Below are 22431 nucleotides of genomic sequence, written 5' to 3' on the forward strand. Positions count from 1 at the left end.
GGGCTTAGATCAAGGTAGTCTCCTTGCTTCACTGAAGGTGCAGATTTCCGCCCTCTGTGGTTTCAGCGTAGGATTGCTACACTTCCTGATGTCCACACTTTTATGCAAGGTGTACTGTGCATACAGCCTCCCTTTGTTCCACCTGTCGCTACTTGGGACTTGGCTGTGGTCCTTGGCGCTCTCCAAGGACCACCATTTGAACCACTGGGCTCAGTGGATTTAAATTGCTCACAGCTAAGACTGTTTCTTCTAGCCATTGCCTTGGCCAGGAGAGTCAGATTTTGGCTCTTTCATGTTGCCCCACATTCCTAATTTTTCATAGGGACAGGGCAGTGCTGCGCACTCGCCCTGGGTTCCTACCTAAGGTGGTATCTAGTTTCCACATCAATGAGTAAATTATAGTACCGGCTTTTATTTCCCCAGACCTATCTGCTGGTGAGGCCTCCTTGGATGTGGTACGGGCTTTTAGGATTTGTTGACCGTACCAGGTCATTTAGGAAATCTAACTATCATTTATGGTTTCCAAAAGAAGGGTTGGCCTGCCACTAAGCAAACCTTGGCAGGATTGATTCGCATGGCAATTTCTGAGGCTTATATTCATGAGTGTCTGTCTGTACCATCCTCTTAAAGCTCACTCTACTCTGTTTGTGGGTCCTTCATGGGCAGCTTGCCGTGGTGCCTCTGCAGTTCAGCTGTGCAAGGCAGCCACGTGGACTTCTGTCCATACCTTTTGTGAGGTATTATGCATTTGATACCTTTGCCTCTCAGGATGCTTCCTTCGGGCGGTGGATTCTCCTTCCAGCACAGGAGCGTCCCCACCCTTAAAGGATACTGCATTGGGACATCCCCAAGGTATTCTGTGGATACCCTATGGACCCTGATGTAGAAAATAAGAGATTGGTAAGTTCTTACCATGTTATCTCTATTTCTAAGAAGTCCATAGGGTTCCACAGGACTGTCACACCTGTACTGCAGATGGGCTTTGATCTGGTCACTGGTTTTTCCGTCTCCTTTTGGTGAGAATGTGATTCTTGTGTGTTCCAGACTTTCTTCTTTGTTCTCCTCCTCCGGCCTATTGCTTGTTACGATACTGAGATGCCTTGGGGCAGGGTATAGGAGAGTGACCCCAGTACATCCTGGGAGGATGAAAATTTAACTCTGTCTGATGCCTGATGTAATCAAATACCCAAAGGTATCCTGTGGAACCCTATGGACTTCGTAGAAATCGAGATAAAACAAGGGTAAGTTCTTACCATATCTTTTTCACAAATAAGTGTCTGAGAAAAATTAGACTGAAATTGTAGCATTACACTAAACAACAAATCTGCTTCTAAAGTCTGTATAGCCATGGAGATCAGAGCCACAGTAAATAAGTTTTGACATATAACCTGAGACGAAGTATGACGAGGCAAAGAGCCGGCCCTCATCTGAGACAAGACTGAGAAGCTGGTGATCGAGGAATCTAAATAAACTGAATAAGCATGTACACACGAGAGTGCAAACTCCAATTTAAGTGCAGGCAATAATTTGATTCCTTGAATTCCAACCAGTGTCCCCAGACTGTAGACAAATCCTCACTTATCAGCACCCAACAGAAAATGTCCATATATTGATCTAATCTAGCAAAACCTTCTGTCTGGGTAGGGAAGTGAACAGGAATGACTTATTTAGTAGCATTATTGAAATGCTTAAGCAGTGATTTACTTATAGCCGGATATGAGATAATAATCAAATTCAGGAGCCAAACAGCTGAGTTGTTAGGGTTATACCATCCCATGATTACCCTATTCAAGGCAAACTTTCCAAGAAGGGGAGCAGGATTGGGCAATCATCAAATATGAAGTGGGGATCCTATGGCACGGTTATGCCTGCCTAAAAGATGAAGACTCTGAGGATCATCCGTGCAATAACACTTGGTAATTGATACCATCTAGAACAGTGGTTCTCAAACTCTGTTCTCAGGACGCCGCACAGTTCACATTTTCCAGGTCTCCCAGCAGGTGCACAGGTATATTCATTACTCACTGACACATTTTAAGATCTACAGGTGATGTAATTATTTCACTTGTGATTCTGTGAGGAGACCTGGAAAATATGCCCTGTTTGGGGTCCTGAGGACCGAGTTTGAGAACCTGTGATCTAGAAAATCCCTAAAACTGGGTCTCTGTGGAGTAACTCTCCTACCAGGAGAATGTGGTTTGAAAGGCCGACAAATCTGATGAAGCTAATCTTTTGCATTGCCCTTCAGCTGTACTTAGGATATTTTGCAATACAGCCAGCTTGACAGAATGCATAATTTGGTCACCCATACTATTCATCTGTTTGTATGGATATTAAATTAGGTGAGTCACTGCTTAAGATTAAAGAGATCTTATCTTTTTAACCTTTTGGACAGGAGGATCCCCTTTGCCAAGTGAATATAGAGGGTAATGGCTATGTCTTAAGATCTGTTCTTATGCCAGATAATGTCAGTAATACCCCTTTCGGACTTGAGCCAAAATCCTGGGTTTTTGCACGTGAACGCGCATCAACCCATGGGTGCTACCCGAGTTGTCAGTCCTGGACCCGCGACCCTGCTAGCTAGCAGGATTTTTCCTGGGACTTGCAACCTGGGTAAAAGGGCCGGCTCTAGTGTGAAAGGTGCTACCCGGGTCTTTTAGACGCAGGTCATGCCTTAAACAAGCTGATTGGCCGGGGACAATGGCGCTTGGAGATGAGAGAATCTTCAAGAGCTCACTGAATGCCAAAAGACCCAGGTCACTGCAAGACCTGGGTTTGCTGTGAAGGGGGATGACCCGGGAATAATCGTGTGAAAGGGGTATCCCGGCTTCAACCCGGGCTCTGTGTCCTAGGTCCGACCTGGGTTGAAGCTGGGATTTTAGATCTGAAAGGGGGTATTAAGGGAAAAGCTAAACTACTGTTTCAGTCCGTCTGGGACTGACTGCAGGAATCTCTGAACATCCAGTATGCCTACCACAGAAAGGGGAGGACGACTTCTACTAGGCTGGGGTGCACATCTCAAATAGTCAAAACTGTGAAATGGATATGTATGGTGCAGTTAAAGGAAAAGATGTTTATTTTTAATTTCTGCAGCTTGTACATGATCGTTTATTGTGACATTGGTAGCAAACACTAGAATGTTTTGTGTACACACGGGTAAAGTGAGTATAGAGCTTACCTGCCCATGAAAGCGCTTCAGGATGAAGCCTTTTGTTGCTATGGAGACCCATATTTTTCTTGGCTAAATGGATCCCAAAGATTGATCATTTACAGGCTAAACTGCTGAGCTACAATCGCTGGAACACATTTCTCCCCTCGTCAGATTCCTTTGAAATGCTGCTGGTTTCAGTATTAAGGATTTAATTATGTGTTGTGAAACCTTTTGATATGAGGAAGGTAACGACCAAAAGAATAGAAAGAAGCAATAGCGGAGAGTTGAGATATAAGTTTTGTTGACATTGGAGACTGTATGAGGCATCCCTCCCTAAGGCTACAACTGTGCTAGAACAAATAAGCCACACACCAATGAAATATTCTAGCCTACAATTAGAAGGATCTTGCCCAATATAAAGCTCACCACATTAAAGTGTTGTTATTGGCAGTGTGGCTGTCGGCTTAAAGGCACGGATCTGTATTTGTCTCTGGATTTGGGAGACTCAACCTGTATACAAAATGCTTGGGACCAGAAGTATTTTGGATCTGATTTTTCTGTATTTTGGAATATTTGCATACCATAATGAAATAACTTGGGAATGGGACTTAAATCAAAACACAGAATGCATTTGTTTCATATACACAGACTGAAGATGTTATACAATATTTGTATTAATTTTGTGCATTAAACAAAGTTTGTCTACATTTGAACCATAAAAAAAAGCAAAGGCATCACCATCTCAGTCATGCTTTAAAATTCTGTATTTCAGAATATTTGGATATGGGAAACTCAGCCTGTACTATGAGGAGACCTGGGAGTAAATTTACTAAATTTCGATTAGAGATTCATTTTTATGAATCTCTGAAATCTGAGATCGAATATAATAACTTTAACAGCAAAATCTTTTAGCAAATCTCAAATTTACTAAGAGAATGGATTTGCTTTTGATTTTCCACTCTAATTTGATCTGGTTTCAGTTTATGAAGGGATTTGCTGTTTTTATTTGGACATGAAAATGCAAAAATCAAAGGCAAATCCCACTCCAAAACTAACTTCAAAGCCCGAAATGAATAGAGCTGCTTCATGCTTTCGTTTTCAGCATGAGTAGTTTGTTTTGACATATACATACTTGCATCTCACTGATGTATATATGTATTTTATTGTTAAAGCTTGTAAAGAGTTGATGTTTAAAAAAAAAAGACGTGGGGTGTCCCCCCTCTAAATACACAACCAGCATTGGACTTTTCATAGCCAGTCCTGGTTGTGTAAGTACAGGGAAATTGTGTAGGGTTCCCCTGTACTTGGCACAACCAGCACCAGACTCTGATCTGGTTCTGGAATTACAGGGGGAGAAAATGAGTAGGGTTCCCCTGTAATTTCCACAACCAGCACAGGACCCTTTCTAGCAGTGTATGGTGGTGGTGATATATCGCACAGGAAAACATTATCCATTTGACATGTCTTAGGAAATAATTAGCCTACCTTAAAGTTATAGCACAACCATCCCAGGCATTGAGTACAATAAAACTTGGAGTAGCAGAAGGTGCTACAGATAAAAATCACCTATGTACTGTAAAATATACAGAGGTGAGTTTTTTTTTTTTTTTTAATATAATGTATTGGGCAATCTGGGGTAACCATTTACAAGAGCCCACTTTAATTGTGTATTGACTCCTATCTGTCACTGCATTTTTGCAGGGTATCACGCTCAAGTTGAATTCACAACAAAGATGTACTGTTGCACGAATTCTGCATGGAGGACTTATCCACCGACAAGGTGACTGTTTTATTAGCTCTCCAGGTGCACTGTTCCTCTAATATAGATCATTACTTTATTCTGCCAACATGTGGTCTTTAGAAGTTAAAGTGTAGTCTAATATGGTTATAAAATTGGTTCATATGGTGTTAAGTTATTAAGTATCTTTACCATTAAAGTTTTATTTTAGTGTGAATGTTATTGATGATGCTATGCCAGAATAGCCAAATTATTCCAACAGTCTCAAATCCCACAGGCTATGCCAATCCTTATAGACTGCTTTCAATATGCAGTGCCATGCATCCACCCATCATCCTCGTCATTAGCTGGTACAATGTTTTCATTGATGCTTATCCTGATGCTACTACAGTGCTTTACAAATCAACACAACCCCCTATAATGTAGACTTTTATGTACTTGTATAGAAGTATGCGATCGGCCCTATCTATGTCTACTTTGTGCTTGAACTTCAGATATTTGTTCTTAAATCAATTTGTTTTTACTCTCAGGTTCCCTTCATGTTGGTGATGAAATCCTTGAAATAAATGGAAAAAGTGTCCAGAATCAAAGTGTGGATCACCTGCAGAGCGTACTGGTGAGATACTGGTGTTTGGGATGGGAAGGATGCGAACGCCTAGGGGCCGATTTGGAGGCAAATATTCGGGAAGCTGCGTTTACTGATTATGCTAATTTGAAATTCCATTCAGCTTATTTTATTCTAGTGGAAACCAGTGGCACGCATTGACTTTTACGCCAACAGCAGCAACCACCATCATTAGTATTGGCATTTACACCAGCCCCATGCTAGGTGCAAGTGATTCGTCAAACAGGCTTCCCTTCCCCGTACACATGACTCGGAATGGCACAGACCATTAGATACATGCCCATGGTACGATCACAAGTCAGGCCAGTACCCTGTGCTCTCATTGTTGCTGCCAATTTCCTGCCCTAAACCCCCAACTTCAGAGACAGATGTGACCGAGATTTGAATAAACTGGAATAGGATGGAGATTCACATTCACGCATGCATTGTATCCATCGGACTCTGAATCAACCCTTTAAATGTGGATCTGTCAACTAAGCAATCATGGTGTTTGTTTCTCAATTACTTTTTATGCATGGCGTGCGTATAATTTATTCCACCCACCTAGGTTTGTGTGAGCCCAGGCCTATTATCATATGCCCAGGCTGTAAATACTTTGAATTGACTCCTTAAAGGGCTCAAGGGCTCATTCTGACCATTTCCCTTCGTGTAGGTCAGGGCTCCAAGCCCCAAATCTGGTGTGTTTGCTGTATTCGTCTTATGAGCACATGGCTGCCCAGATTGGTTTGGTGATATGAAGACACGCATGCTGTCTCCATATCGCTGTCTGACGTTATCCAGCAACTGACTCAAGCAACCAGACTTCAGTTAATCCCAAAGGGATCAGTCTAGGACAGTAGTGGCGAACCCTGGCACTCCAACTGCTGTGGGACTATATATCCCAGCATGCACTGCCAGAGTTTTGCTATTAGGGAATGCTAAAACTGGCAGGGCATGCTAGGATATGTGGTCCCACAGCAGCTGGAGTGCCAGGGTTTGCCACCACTAAAAAAAAAATTAATCTGGTGTCGGGGAATGCTTGCCCGACTGAAGTATGTAATGTGATTTTGTTTTCCTCTCTAGAAAGAGAGCAAAGGAACTGTAACTGTGAAAGTGTCACCAGCACAAAGCAACCGCAAGCCTCCACTGCAGGTATGGCTACTATTCCTATGTATAAAAACTTTACTTGCTGCTTTCCTATGTTCTCATTTAAATCCTTGCTCCTTTTTTGACAACAGTAACCACTTTTTTTTCTTCTATTATAAACCTACACCTTGGTCCTGTCAGTCTAACATAAGTCTTCCTTATTAAAAAAAATACAGAATTCCAATGTATTCATTTATGAATGTGTTGTTGGGCTTTATAGCCTACTTACAAGGGCTAGTTTTTGCGCGAGGCTCCCGATTTTTCGGGTAGCAACCCCGGAAGGGTAGGCACTTCTCCTGCATTCTGCCAGCTTCCTAGTGAAGGGAGAATTTCTGCAGTGATTGCAGGTCCCCATGTAGGGGGTGGGGCTTAATTGCACATTTCTCCATGAATTGTCATTTAACCCTGCCCCCTATTTAAATGTAAGCCAGTCGCGACAATTTGCAGTGAAGGAGGCTTAATGATGTGACCTGTCGGGCCCCGCTTCTGTCACAACCCACCTGCTTCTCCCAGGGAGGAGAAGCAAAAGGTAGGTAAGTCTGCATTGTCCTGTGGCTCATCTGTTTAGCCCAAAGGTGAGTCTGAAGCAGAGACCCTAGTTAGAGTGGACAGGGTGTGGGGGTAAATGGCAGCTGCGACTGAAATACTGATGTCATGGAGGCCACTTTGGAACTCTTGGGCTGGATATCCCCAGGCTTCTAATCCAAACTGGTTATTGATGGATAAATGTGGAGGAGATGGATACTTTAGATTTCTTGATGGGCTGAGGACACAGGAGAAAGCCATCCTCTATCTGTTTTGGTAAACCACTTATATGCGTTGCCCCCGCATCGCTTCATAAAGATCAATTGTTTGTGATTTATCAATCTCCCTTTCACAAACCAGTCAAACTGAATGGTGAAACAGATTTAAAGATGGTTGTGTGCACAAGCTCTAAGGCTGGTGTCACAAGAGCTACTATTTAATTCATTAAATTAAACTCTCCAACCTCTTTTGCCAAGCATGGTAGACATGCATAGATCTTTAGGTGTATTAAACAAGGACAGCCTAATTGTGCCATTCTTGGTCTCGGGTGCTACATCCAAGCAGAATTTCACTTCCATAGGCTGAAAGTCAGACTGCCATTTTTCTGGCACTGCTAGACTTCTCAGGGCTCTAGTGTAGTACTGTGCCTCCAATATAACTGAGCTGGCGTTACGGAGTGTGGGCTGCCCTGCCACCAGCCAGTCCAGGACGGGGCAGTTAGTTTCCACTGGGACTGTCTGCAGCTAATTTGGACTTGGTGACGACTAACCTTGTGATCCACCCAGCTCTTTAGATTGTAGGTACTGTCATCTTACCATGCATTTGCCAATAGAAATTGCTGTATAACCGTTTTTGGAAATAACTGTTACTCTATTAGGGCTTAAATCAGAGATGGACTCTGATGGGTATGCAATCGGGAAGCCGACTGCCTAAATACCGGCAGCCGGATTCCCGACTGTCATATCCCGGCAAGGGTGAAATGCCGGGCGTCTAGATGAAGACGCCGGGAGACCGGCGCCCGGCATCCCGATCGTAGTGATGCCGGGCGCCGCGAGCGGACAGCTGCGGGGGGAGGGTTAGGTTTAGGGCTCCCAGGGGGGACTTAGGATTAGGCACCCCCCCCGGGAGGGTTAGGCCAGGGGGAGGGAGGGTTAGGGTTAGGCACCCCCCCGGGTGACTTAGGAGTGCCTAACCCTAACCACCCCCTTCCCCGCTGCCTAAACCTAAGTAGGGTTAGGTGGGTTAGGTTAGACAATACTTACCTATCCATGATCTGGATTTCCAGCGCTGTCGGGCTTCCGCTGCCGGGATCTCTGCTGATGTCGGGCTGCCGCTGCCTGTTATCGAATTTCATACCAATTCCCCCTGATGCCGTGACTGCTGTGTATTTGTATTCTGCATCTGCGTGCAAATGTCGCAGCTTCTTCAGCTTTGTAAGCAATCGCATGGACTTGAAGTTTCTGAAGCAGATCAGTCCATCATGGAAGGTTTGAGTAACCGTATGGCTACTAAAACCTTTCAAATCTGAATGCTGGGTCGCACCCAGGAGTTTGTTCACATGTGCGACCCAGCTGAGACCCCTTTCTGACTGGCGGCCATACCCTGCACTAATGCTGGATCAGTGACAGCACCACTATCGCATGGTGACCTGGCATTTGGCGATGAGACCATCTCCAACCGCCGGCTCTTCATATGCAGGGAACGGGACCCGGGTTGCCTTAACCCAGGTTACCAGTTCCCACTGCCCTGCGAATCGGGTTTAACAAGTGTTCAACCCTTCTTGTGACCAGGGTTGAAATGATGGGTTGCTCTCTCACTGCACAGTAAACCCCGGTTATTGCTGCAGCAAGTGTGAAAGGGGTATATTGAAATAAGCCAGGTCGAGCAAACCCAGCATGGATGTATGCTGGAGCCATAATATTTGCTTACCAGATTGCAAAAGCAGTTTGCGACCTGTCCCAAAACCGTTCGCAACGCGCCTGCGTTTGAGCCACCACTTGTTACCTCCCACATACTGTCCCTGAATGTCAATCATTGTGCCAAATCCTTGCTGTGAACGCCAACAGTTATAAAATTTGGTGCAGACTCTGATGCGTGCGCAGATCGCTGATAATTGCTCAAATACGTAAACCTCAGCATTTGTAGTTTCTGAATCAGGCTCCCAATCATGTTCATCAGATTAGGAAAATGTAATATGCCACCTTATGTAGTGCTTTCAAAATAATTCATGACTGCACAATTGGAACGTACAATCTAAAGTGTGTACTACATGAGCAATGGACCACTTCTGTTACAAGGCCGGAATCATCCCTTGGCCCAGTGCTGTAAAGCAGCAATGCTAACCACTGCTGCCCTGTTTTTTTTTTTTTTTTTTTCCCCCCCAGTAAATCCCAAAAAGTAGAATAAATTTATATATAACAATATTGTTTCCATTGTTAACTGTATTTATTTTTATCAGATGTTTGTGCGAGCGCTGTTCGATTACGACCCTCTGTCTGATCCACTTATTCCATGCCGAGAGGCAGGCTTGCGTTTCCGCACTGGGGATGTACTGCAAATTATAAACAAGGATGATTCCAACTGGTGGCAAGGAAAGACAGAAGGAGCAGAGAAGGCTGGCCTTATACCTTCACCAGAACTGCAAGAGTGGTAAGTCTGATGCTGTAAAAATATGGTGGGCCCCTAACTGATTTTAAGAGATAAGAAATGTTGCTTACTACTACCCCTATTGTGTTGGTAAAGATAACCTAAATTAATATACATTTAGGACACAGGATAGATTCCAATGGGGCGTAATAGCAGTACATCACTCCAGTGAAGTGTTAAAAATTGATTGAAAGGTTCACTCAGCAAATAAATCTGAAACTGTTATTGGTGGGGATAACTTCCTGAGGGGAAGCCGATGGACGGAATCCCGACTGTCTGCTTCCCGACTGTCTAATCCCGGAAAGGGGTTAAATGACAGCCGTCGATATCCCGACACCTGTCACTTTTGCGTACACCGGGAGCCCGTCACTCTGCTCAGCTGTTGGGTAAATCGTATGTATTCCCTTCCTGAGACATTCCCTTTTATTTATTCTTACATAAAATTTATTTTTTTTTTTCCCCCAGGTTTTGTCTTTTTGCCATGACTAAGGTTCCTTTCAAAGCCAGAGCAAATGTTGATTGGCACCAGGCCAGCCAGCAACCATATTGTAGGGCTGCTCCAGTAAAGCGTTTTGGGGGGCAGGTCTTTGCCTCGTATTTACTTTAATGTCTCTCCTATTTTTTATTTTTATTTTATAGGTTATTTTGTAAGTGACCATTAATACAAATAAGGTTTTATCTGTTGCTAAAATTAAATACAGTAAAAGTATTGTAATAAAAAGAAATCCCTTTAATCTTTCATCATACTGTACATATCAGTATAGGCATATTATGGAATGTGGGTTTGTTAAATCCAGATGGGAACACCATGTAAGTTACTGCAGTCTCCACTCTCCTTGTCTGATGTGTTGCTGGCCTGGGTAAGTAGTGCACGAACCCTCTCCCTCTCCACACCACAGGGACTGATGCATTGTTGCACACACGCCTGATTGCAGAGTGTATCTTGTGTTTTGCTCTGCGCACGCAAGTACATGTGTTACAAAGACTTGTACCAAAGGGGCATAGTGGCGCATTCTCAAGTAGGTAAATTCAGTGAGGACAAGTAAATTGAATTGTGTGCTATGAAACAATGCCAGTGGTTCCAAGCATATCATTTTCACTTTGTATTGGTTATGTGCAAGTGGACAATGAGTAGTAGCAAATCAAGTGCACTGATAAGGGGGAAGAGTTGTGTAACACAAAAGGTGTGTAGCTCTGCATACAGACAAATGTAGGCACTTATTTCTGTGCATAAGCACAGACACTACATTTCTGTCCAACCCTAAATCTGCCTCCTAGAGATGCAGATCCAGACTGTACCCAGGGAACAGGTCTGCAACTGTGCCTTATACTGTAGTACTAATGTGAGATCAGCTGTCCCTTATGTTTTATCTCCTTCTGTACCTGGATTGTTTCAGGCGTGTGGCAAGCTCCAATACAAGTAATCAGATACCTCAAAGCTGCAGCCCATTCGGCAAAAAGAAGAAATGCAAAGATAAATACCTGGCAAAACATAGTTCTAGTGAGTATAAATGCAGACCCATTGTTTCATGGACTCTCATTAACATGTGTAACCGGTACATGTTTTGAATGAACCTTTCTTCCCATCTGCAGTCTTTGATCAGTTGGATGTGGTCTCCTATGAGGAAGTCGTGTCCCTCCCAGCTTTCACAAGGAGAACCCTGGTGCTGATTGGTCAGTAGTTATCATAAAATATACTTTGCTTACATTGAGAATAATTCTCTACTATTTTATCACATGTCCATAAGTGATATATTGAGTAAGACTGCACCATTATAGAACAAGATGCTGGCGTTTGGGACCCCAGCGGCCAAAATCAGACGCCAGCATCCCGACAGGGTTAGCATACCCGTACCTGTCAGTCTGCTAACCCCCCCTTCCCTTTGCCTAACCCTCCCCCTAACCCCACTACATACTGTTGGGATTCCGGCAGCTGAATTCTGAATGCCGGAATCCCATGTGAGAGGATTGATGGAAGGTCACTGATCTGTAACAGTATGTGTATCAGTCACTCCCACTTCCTATGGGGCCATCTGCCTTCTGCACACCCAGAGCAGTTCTTTCCAAACATTCCTTCTCATCAAAGGCCATTTTCTGTTAGTATTCCTAGGCAGCAAGCAGGCTATTCATTTAGAGCAAATAGGAGCTGGGAGTAGCGGTTCTACATTCTAGAGATGGAAAACTCATATTCATGTGATACAATTCTAAAGTAGCTGCTTTATTTGTGGTGGTCCATGTTTTGTAATATTCCTGTCAAATTATGGAAGAGTCAAAAAGTAGCATCTCTCCCATTGTGGATATAAAGAGCATCACCTGTGTTGTCAAGTAGTGGTAGTTCGTGGTAGGTTTACTTCTGCATCTAGTGCCCCCCAAATGGCATATATTGGTGCCATCCATAAACTGGTATGGAAAGTCATTACTCTGTGTTTTGGGGTTGATTTAGAGTTGGGAGCAGATTCATCTGCTGGACACAGGCACAGCATTTTGTTCTACACAACTGTAAAATGTATAACCTGAGTGGTTGAGGCTAATGCTGGGTACATGCTTGTAGGTATGGTATATTGCTCGTTGGATTGACAAGTGATAAATCTGTAGCAGATCTGCAGGTGAGTACACCTGATAGGTCTGAAAAACATTCACAGACCTATCAGGCCGGCCCTACAGCACAGCCTATGCCGGGATCATTGACACTGACATCACAACTATGAGCAAACTTAAAGGCCTGCCTAGTTGTGATGTCAGGCCCTCATATTGAGTGGCTGACTGGTAAGTGTGTATAGCTTACTGATCAGGTTGGATACAGGATGCCAGCGCTTGGGATCCCGGCAGTCAGAATCCCAATGCCGGCATCCTGACCAGGTTAGAATGCAGAAGCCCCCAGGTAAGTAAGCCTAACCCTCCCCCTAACCCCAGTACTTGTCTTCAGGATTCCGGCAGTTGGGATGCCAGGACCAGTATTCTGACAAGTGTCGGGATTCTGGCGACTGCATTCTGACCACTGGAATCCCAGCAGTCGGCATTCTGACCAAATCCATACCAATCGAACGCTCTGTGCATTCGTCTGCTGACAGATCTGATGTCTGTGTACCCAGCTTTACTCCAAGGCTAAGTGCACTGTACAGTGTGTTTGTGTGGCCTGAAAGAGCAGCGTTGCCTGCAGAAATGTGTTTGCAGTTAAACTTCTACACCTTTGCAGACTTTTACTAAGCATAAAGGGGCCAAATTAGTTTTAGGTACATGTGTACATTCTAAATGCATTTCTTTTTTCAGAACAGTAAATATTTGGGTATTTTTTTTAACATTTCTTTTCTATTACAGGTGTCAATGGAGTTGGGCGCAGTCACATAAAAAATACTTTGCTTACCAAATATCCTGACCGATTCAGCTACCCTGCACCACGTGAGTGTCTCATACCTTTACCTTTTGTACACTATTAATACCTTTGGTCATTCCACTGTTGCTTTTGTCCATTTTGTCTTCTCCATTTCCATTCCCTGTTGAAGAATTTAGTGGAAGTGTTGTACCTGCTTTTGTAGAATCATTAAGTGTTTACATTCGGACTCCCCAGGATGTGTTTTCGGGGAGGTAACCACAAATAGAGGATCCCTGGGATTCAGCATTGAAGGACATCAGATATTTACCACAGGCCCTCCTTTTGACCGTAGAAGCAAGTGTTAGCCACTGTAGCCTATGGGATACATAACTCAGAAATGACTGGGAGAGGGTTCCATAAGAGGCCTCCCCAGCAATGACCAGGTGTGGTCAGCAGAACAACACCAGGGTTCCAAAGAAGTGACCGAATCAGCCATCACTTCAAACACATTTCGGGACGCTCTTCTTTTGGAGCTCCTGTTTGTGTTTTTTATTTAAATACATTTGGACGCTATGTAATTTCTTGTGAAGTTGGGCAAAGCCACTTGGCAACCAATCTTTGCTCATTTTCCTTGCACCCTATAGAGGTACTCAGAAAAATGAGTGACCATTGCCTGCCATATTAAACTGTACTGTGCGCAGCTGGACATCAGTGTTTGGCAGCACATCGCTAAGAATTTAATTTCCCCCTAAGCCATATGGTGTGAAAGTGGGTACGGGATGCTGTCGCTCGGAATCCCGGTGGACAAAATCCTGACTGGTTAGGATACAGACACCTGTCGGTAGGTATCCTAACCTTCCCCCAACCTTGCTACTAACCTTCAGGGTAGCCAGGATTCTGACAGGTTTAGAGATTCCTGCGCCGGTTTTCTAAACACTGACATTCCCTGCGCTGAGATACTGAATGTATCTCTGTACAGGATGGGGGGAAAAAATGGTCGCCCCCTCCTAAATGAACCTTTGGGTAAAAATACACCTTAATTAATGTGGGACTCCATGTCAGTACACAAATGTGAGTTTTGGGTGGAGTTGGCCTTCTGATAAAGACTAAAATTAAATATTACATAAGGACTATTACTCTAAACTCAGGACTCAATCCAATTAGGTGCGATGTACTTGCGTGTGCGAGTCATCGCAACAGTGGCCGTGCTTGACTACCGTCTGGATTCGCCTGAAAGTGCTAAGCTAATAAGCCATTGCCGGCGTTTTAACGCCATTGCACCTAATTGGATCGAGCCCATAGTGTCTGTAATGGTCACTCCGAATATTCCCTCTAGGTGCTACAATGTCTTGTTGGTATTTTTAAAATAGTGACTTTTGTCTGGATGTAAAAAAAAGCATAAAGCAAATCCGTGGGCCTACTGTTACATCTTAACATTACTTTCTAGCTAACATCTACTAGTTTTAATGCTGGTAAATGTTCAGTGATCAGGACCATAAAGATGAAACAAGCCTTTAATAAATAAATAAAACCCTGTAATAAAGCTCAGTTAATTTCTAATGAAACCTAAATCTGCTAAACAAATGGTTCTTTAAGTGCAGCATATAGAACTTCACTCCTAATGAATTCCTCCCTATTTCTGTGACTTCATCACCAAGCTGCCTGTGACGTTGCTGCATTAACTAACCTCTCTGAATTAGGTTAAATTATAATTATGGTGAGGGTGGGACAGGCAGTCTCAAAGCTGCACAGTAGCCGCTATTATTTGGAGCGATTTAACGAAACCATAATGCTCTACAGACGGACTGTTTATTGCGGACTGTTCTAAAGTACAACTTGGTTACCATTGTATATTGCTAAATATGGATGTATTAACCTAATATATTTTAATGCAAGTCACTTTAAAATAGAATTATATTTTTACATTGTGGTCTTGCCATTTTAAGAAGGGATTAGATCATGTGGTATTATATATTCTACCACATTATCTACATTTTATCATATATACTTGTATATAAGCCACCGTTGCCTTTCTGGTGGAAAATTATTTTGTAGACTCGTGTCCTGCCAAGATGAATGTATTTGATCACACAATACCCTTAATACCCACATGGTTGAGCTGACTATTTCTATACAGATGTATATGGCAGGCTCTGCGCTCTGGCAGCTCACTATGTACCTAGACTGAGCATGGCCGTTTCTTTATCGGAAAAGGAACACTTCCCAGTGCAGCATTGGGGATTTCTGTTCATTCCTTTAGGTGGAAAATGTGGAGAAATTCACTAATCCACTTTTTCTGTAAGATACTTGGTGCATTTTTTTTTTATATTTTTCAGACATCTTGGGGGTAAATTTACTAAACAAAGCCACCACTTTTCCCGGGTGTTCAAACAGGAAATTTAAAGCTGCAGTTTTATTCAAAGCCACTATTTTGCTTTGCAGATTTACCCCTTCAAAGTGGTCTGTTATGCAGGCCATATGGCTTCAAAAAGTTGGTAATGGTATTGCTCAGCCATTGAAGTGTCTACTGCTAGTTGGCTGCATAGATCAGACATTGCAAATGCTTTTCATTGTGTACTAGTAATTTGAACATTTTTTCTGCTGTGTTGTGAGCTAGTGTGGCTGCCATATAGTTTCACTCCCCTGTGCCTCTCCTGTCACATCCCCCAATGTTCTCACCAGCCTCGTGCTGCCTCCCCCATGACCTTCCAGACTCTTGCACCCTGGTGTCTCCTCTTTTCTCCCTTGCCTTGCTGGGCAGTTGGGGGGGCTCCAAGTGCTGAAAGGGGTCACTCCCTTCCCATCCTCTATGGTCCCCATTCTTTGATTTTTGAACATCCTCCACTCCTTCCAATCCTCCTAGATAGCTCTCAAGATGGCTCCATGCTCTGACAGCACTGGCTGGAGGTGTCTGTAGCTATCTAGCAGGCATCCAGTGCATCTCTAACGCAACACCGAGAGACTGAAGGTGGCCATACACAGAGATTCAAAAGTTGGTCAGATCAGTTGTACGATTTCCCTTGAAAATTCTTCCCTTCAGATACAGGACTATCTGTATTTAAAATGCAACTATTTCACATACGACCATACGATTTGATCACATAATGTGTCAATTCCTACACCAGCGGTTTTCAACCGCTGTGCCGCGGCACACCGGTGTGCCGTGGGTAGTTTAGTGTGCCAAGCCGCCGTTGGAGTCTGCTGTCAGAGCCGCCGATCAGATTACTGCAGTACAGTCATTGCGGCCCGGGCAGTGCTGCCGCTGAGCTCTTCTGGGAAGCTCAGGCGCTCCCGGGCCGTGACTCTGTAGGCGCGGCGGCGTGATATCACAGGTCACGCCTGCCCGCTCAGCCAGCCAGTCATCCCGCCTGATTCCCCCAGCCCTCCCTCTCGCTCCACCTGTGCTCTCCGCCTGTCCTCTAGTGTGCTTACCGGCCCACTCCACCCGACGGCTGCACTCTGCTGCACTGACAGCTGTGCACAGCCTGGTAGGTGCCAATAAATCTTTATTTATTTTTAACATGGGAGCAATGTGGGGTTTTTTCTGTAGGGGTCAGCCAGTGTTGATTTTTTTGTGTGGAGAGCATTGTGGTTTATTCTGTGTGGCCAGCCAATATAAATGTTTTTTCTGTGGGGCCAATGTATGTGTGTTTTATTCCTGCGGAGGCCAATGTATGTGTGTTTTATTCCTGCGGAGGCCAATGTATGTGTGTTTTATTCCTGCGGAGGCCAATGTATGTGTGTTTTATTCCTGCGGAGGCCAATGTATGTGTGTTTTTTTCCTGCGGAGGCCAATGTATGTGTGTTTTTTCATCTGTCTCGCACCCCGCATTGCCGGATGGTGTGCCTTGGCAATTTTAAAATCTTGAGCTGTGTGACTCAAGTTGAAAGGTTGAAAATCACTGTCCTACACGATCAGTTGAGATCTCTGCAAAACCATCTGATCTGCAATCCAACTAGATGATGGAGGGGACGCGCATTGTGGTTGCAGAAGACTCCTAATACAACTCTTTTTTTTCAAATGATTGGTCTGTCCAACCTGTACAAACTGCCCAAATTGTGTGATCAGTCATCCCGTGTATGGCCAGCACTCCTTTTAAGCCTGTTATATTGGAAGTGTGCGATGCCCATTGAGGACATAGCAGTAGAATTAAACATTATTATTATTTATTTATTTATTTCAAATCTTTAGTTTACTTTTAAGTAGCATTGTGATACAATCCAGTGAGTGCATAGGCAGAGATGTAACGAACAGCATAGTTCATCCAGTTGCCAGGATCGGGTGGAAATTTTAAGAGGTGATTTGGCAGAAGATTCTAGAAAAGTCTCTAGACTTAATTTTTTTTTTTTTTTCCTCCCAAGACACCTCTCGGCCCCCAAAGCGTGGAGAAGAGGATGGAGCCGCCTATCATTTTGTGTCAGTGGAGGAAATGAGCCAAGGGATCTCAGAAAATCAGTTTCTGGAGTTTGGCAGTTTTAGTGGATTCATGTTTGGGACAAAGATCCAGACTGTAAAGGACATCCATAAAGAAGGAAAGGTGGCCGTTCTCGACATAGAGCCACAGGTGAGAATTTTCTACAGATTAATGTGGTTACTGTAAAAACCATACCCTGTGGCTAATGTTGGGAATAAGTGGTGCCCTAGTTAGGCCCGGATAGGGACACTGAAGTATTGTATTAATAGTATTCCTACTAGGATTATACCCCAGGCAGGGTACAGACTTGTCGCTGGCAGTAGTCACCTCCTGTATCTGTATTCTGAGCACTTCTGTGTACATCCTGTACGCTGTATCTAGAATGACAGGAATACCTCTACTCCTTTTTTCTTGGTTTGTTTCATCCGCTCATTAACCAGTGCTAGGATGCAGCAGCATCACGCATAACCAAGCTTTGGTCTTTGCATAACAATAGTTTAGCACAATGTACAATAGAGCTTGTATATGTTTTTTGCTATTTTCCCATACTGCGGGACAACTCACCTGGAATTTTGTTTCCTAGACCCTGAAGATGGTTCGTACAGCAGAATTGGCGCCTTTCATTGTGTTTATATCTCCCACTGTTACCGATCAGGTGAGTGAATGAAAATACTGCTGTGTAAAAAGCAGTAACGGTTTGTGCATGGTGAGCAGTCCTGATTTCTGTAGGAAGCAGTTACAGGTCTTCTGTGCTTGGAGATAAAGGCAGGTATTTGCCTGAATTCAGAGTTGATCACATCTGTGTGGCTGCACCACCCTTAACTACGTTCATATGCAGATTGATATCATCTATACAGGCACGCATTTGCATCAGCCCCTAGCCTTGTGGAAAGAGCTCTGAAATCTGATTGCTGCATAAAATCACTTGTGAATAGCTGCAATATTGCCTGCATGCCCACAACACACCCTTGGATCACTTATCCTACATGTGAACGCCCAGGTACACCCACTGACCTGTAAATGGAGATTTGGAGACAAGCTTGTATCAAAGTTGCATTAGCTCTACTACAAAGTATGTGCAGTGATAAAAGTTGGAAGATCCATCTGCAAAACAGACTTGTGGGCATGTCCGAATCGGCCTCTAGTGTCTGATGCCTATGTTAATACAAATAATTGGAGGGTTCCTTTTCCCATAAACTTGGCTACTGTAGCTGGAATAGGAATCCAGTTACTTTGACAGAGGCCTATTTGGCTGGGGTTATGGGATGAAGACTGCTTTTAAAATGACTGGAAACCTCTGCCCTAGTGGTTAGAACAGTCTCTATCCTCATGGCACCCTAACAGTCCAGGTTTTAAGGATCTGTGCTTGACCACAGGTGATTAATTGGTACCGCTCTCAATTTGCGTCAACACCCGTACTCATCCATAATATCTCTGATTCCTGAACTGTTGGAATGCCCTGAGGGCTGTGTTTGGGTACCTCTGCACTAGTGGTCTTTGTGGTTATGACTAAGATGCCCATGGTAGGGGTTCAACATGTACAGATGTGTCCTACGCCTAGCCTCAATATGCCATGTGGCGTGCTGAATGTTGTAGCATCTTTTTGATCAGATTGGTCTCATGGCGTTGCAACCAAGACCCAAACTGCGAAACCATTCTGAATCGCTTAAATTGCAATTAGCAATCTAGATTGTGTGGACTATTTAAAAGGGGATGGGTACGGGATGTTGGCGGTCAGACTCCTGACCCTGGCATTCTGTCAGGGTTAGAATCCTGGCACTTGTTGGTCAGTATTCTAACCTTCCCTCTCTCCCTACCCTAATCCTCCCTGGTGCCTAAACCTAACCTCCCCTTCTCTGCACCCTAAACATAACTCTTGCCCTCTAGTGCCTAATCCTGCTACTTAGCATTGTGATGCCGGGAGTCTGACTGGTGTCGGATTCCGGTGCCAGCATCCCAACTGTCGGTCTTTTAACTGTATCCCTTTTTAAAAGAGAACCTTCAGAGGTGTTTACATATATTTAATTAGTGTTTTTAGGAGTAATATGGTTACAAAGAACAAATTGTGGTCTCTTAAGCAGGTAAAATCAAATGTATAGAGCAGAAGCTTCCAAACTGCCATTATAGTCCAGGTGTCTAAGGATAGCCATGCTTAACTCCAGATGGCTAAAGCAGATTAACTGACTACTTAATTAAGTCAATCTGTGCTCAAGCATGGATATCCTCAAAACCTGGACTGTAATGGTGAAGTTTGGGAACCTCTGGTATAGAGGAATCCTTCTGATATTTGTTGTGATAATTTGTGTGGCGTGCGTTTCCACAGTGAATTTCTCTTTTGGCTCTCTAGGTGTGTACACATGCAGTGATATTTTGGGTGATTGTTTGATAATGTTATCGTTCAGTCATCCAAAATATCATTCAGTTTTTGCCCCAAAACAATGAACGACACTGAGTACACCCCTGCTGGGGACACACTGGCCAATGTCGCTTATGGAGCGAATCATCCTGTGTCTATGGAGCTTTACTGTGAGATGAATTAGTAAGCTATCATTAGTTTACTGTGAGATGAATTAGTAAGCTATCTACACACTATCCAATTATTGGGCTGATTTGCCAATAACCTGTTGATCTGCCTCATTTATTGTGTAGTGTGTCTGAACGATCGTTTCACCAATGAAACTGTTGGATATCCACAAACTCCTTCCTTACATTATAGGATCTGTTGTCAAGAATGAAAATATCTGCCTCAATTGTTTGTGCATTCTCAATAATCTGGCCTTATTTCCTATGTTCTCTTGTCACTTTATTCTCCACCTTGTGGGTGGACAAATGTAACATGAGTGTAGTGGAAAATCTGTAGCTTTGAAGAAAAGTGCATAATGTGTAGCACAGGTTTTGGGGCTTTCAATTGGAGTCTGGGTAAAAGGTGTGGAATTTCTTTGGAATCTATAAAATACATCCTGGTACCCAAACAATATTTATTTAAAGAAGACTGTTACAGACCACTGGCTGATTTCTCCAGATACGCCAATCTGAGGATCACTGCCCATGACTTATACTGGCTACCTGAGAACGCGTGGTTAAATAAACCGAACTGCCACCAGCAAAGAGGAACTTTAGTATTAAATACAGGGTAAGCCTATATGATTATGCACACTTAGTAAAAATAGGTAACATGGGCCAAATGAGGCCTTGGGTCATAAAAACACAGTCCAAAAGTAATGTTTTAATTCAAGAATATCTTCGAAGCAATGTTCCAAGATTATTATAAATAAAAAGGTTCACACAAATTACAATTCCAAAAAATAAAATCAAAGGGTAGAAACGTGCACATGGATTAATGGTGTTCTCTCTAGCTCCGGTGGCAGGTAGGGCGCCGGAGCTAGAGAGGGCAACCTTATGCGTGTGCCTGAAAAGGGGTGTGTCTATAAGACATGTCCCCTTTTCGTCATACTTGGGGGTGTGCCCGGTGCTTATGGACATGCCGGGCAGCCACCAAGCGCTGCAGAAAGGGAGAATAGATGCCGGGCGCATGGGCCCGGCGTCTATTCTGCGGCGGTGACTGGGTCACTGCATGTTTCTCCACCCGCGGGACACTGCGTCCTGCGGGTGAGAACGGCACCCGCAGGCTGTGAGGGCAGGGTCCTTTTTGTCGTCCTCCTCCTGGAGGGCAGGGTGCTTTTTGTCCTCCAGAAGGGGGCAGGGTGCCACGCCCCGCTAAAATAGCCTAGTGGGAACGCTAGATTAAGTTATTAAACCTACACTGCTGTAGCCTGACTGTCTGTGGGTATAAACAACAATTATTTGATCTCTGTCCCTAAACAGGACACGCGCCTTTTTATGACTGGTGTTAGCAAGGATCTGGCAGGTAATCTCCCTGGATGTCCTTATGTGGGATATACAAGTTGACATAATTATAGCTAGCAGGGAAGCAGAATATCCTATAACCTTTTGGTCAAACCTTTGCTTGTTCATCTTCATAGGCTTGTCACCCTTCCCACACAACATTACAACCAAGTAAAAAAAAAAGGCAAGCTACATGTTTATACCCTTTAACATATCCTGCGCAGTCATGTCCATGCAAAAGCTGCATTTTTGTGACACACCTTTTCATTATATTAAAATGAATACCTCGATTTCTTTCATCCCTGGGTGGGCACCTTAAGCAATGGGGTATTGTGAGGAGCCTGGGAACTTGGCACCTGTTGCACAACCGAAGGGAGAAACGGATGTAAAACACAAGTGAGCACATTATTGTGTAACAGGGAAAAGACTAAGTTTCAAAGCTGGCTGAGTGAGTGGTTTCATTCACAAGACATGAGTATGGATGCCAGCTCAGGTTTGCAGTTACAGTAATGTAATGTCTGCTACCTGATGAATGCAATATTGGCATAAACCTGAAGCAGTGGGCAGGGTACATTTGATACCAACCATCGGATGCTGTTGTTGGTATATTGACAGGAGGTATCCCGACATCTAACATGGCATACAGATTCCATCTGTACCATTAGGGTTTGAGGGGAGTTTTTTCATATATTTACAAGCAGGCTATAGCAATGAGAATTTTTAAACTGTTGTACTTGTAAAATTGGTACATGGTGACTTCATTTAGCTTGTTAAATCTGTATTGTCTACTCCTACATTACCCTGTGTTTCAGCATGTCTGTAAAGGGGAGTATGTCCAGAAAAGAGGGTACCTGTGTAAAAATGTCAAACTAAATTTTCTGTGGCAAGGTCAGATCTGGGGTCTGGTTTGTTCTGCTTGTGAAACACAAATGCATTGACCCACGTTGCCTGCAGGCCTTTTCAGTGCTAAAGGGAAACAACCAGGAGCTTTAGCACAAGCTTTTCTCCTGACAGCGCAGCAACTGTTAGTCTGCTCCTAGGGTTTCC

General features: G+C 43.8%; 1 protein-coding gene across 1 annotated transcript in view; it reads left to right on the plus strand.

The window, feature by feature from the left end:
- MPP1 (MAGUK p55 scaffold protein 1) overlaps positions 1-22431 on the plus strand; it is a 44419-nt gene that overhangs the window by 8536 nt on the left and 13452 nt on the right. Inside the window, exons 3-11 of the mRNA XM_088466987.1 lie at positions 4853-4931; positions 5420-5505; positions 6577-6645; positions 9623-9813; positions 11208-11311; positions 11404-11484; positions 13129-13209; positions 17486-17688; positions 18122-18193. Coding sequence (XP_088323113.1) covers positions 4853-4931; positions 5420-5505; positions 6577-6645; positions 9623-9813; positions 11208-11311; positions 11404-11484; positions 13129-13209; positions 17486-17688; positions 18122-18193 — 966 coding nt within the window. The remainder of the gene's footprint in view (positions 1-4852; positions 4932-5419; positions 5506-6576; positions 6646-9622; positions 9814-11207; positions 11312-11403; positions 11485-13128; positions 13210-17485; positions 17689-18121; positions 18194-22431) is intronic.

The sequence above is a fragment of the Taudactylus pleione genome, unplaced genomic scaffold, assembly GCF_031769625.1.
Source record: "Taudactylus pleione unplaced genomic scaffold, aTauple2 ptg000009l, whole genome shotgun sequence".
NCBI lineage: Eukaryota > Metazoa > Chordata > Amphibia > Anura > Myobatrachidae > Taudactylus > Taudactylus pleione.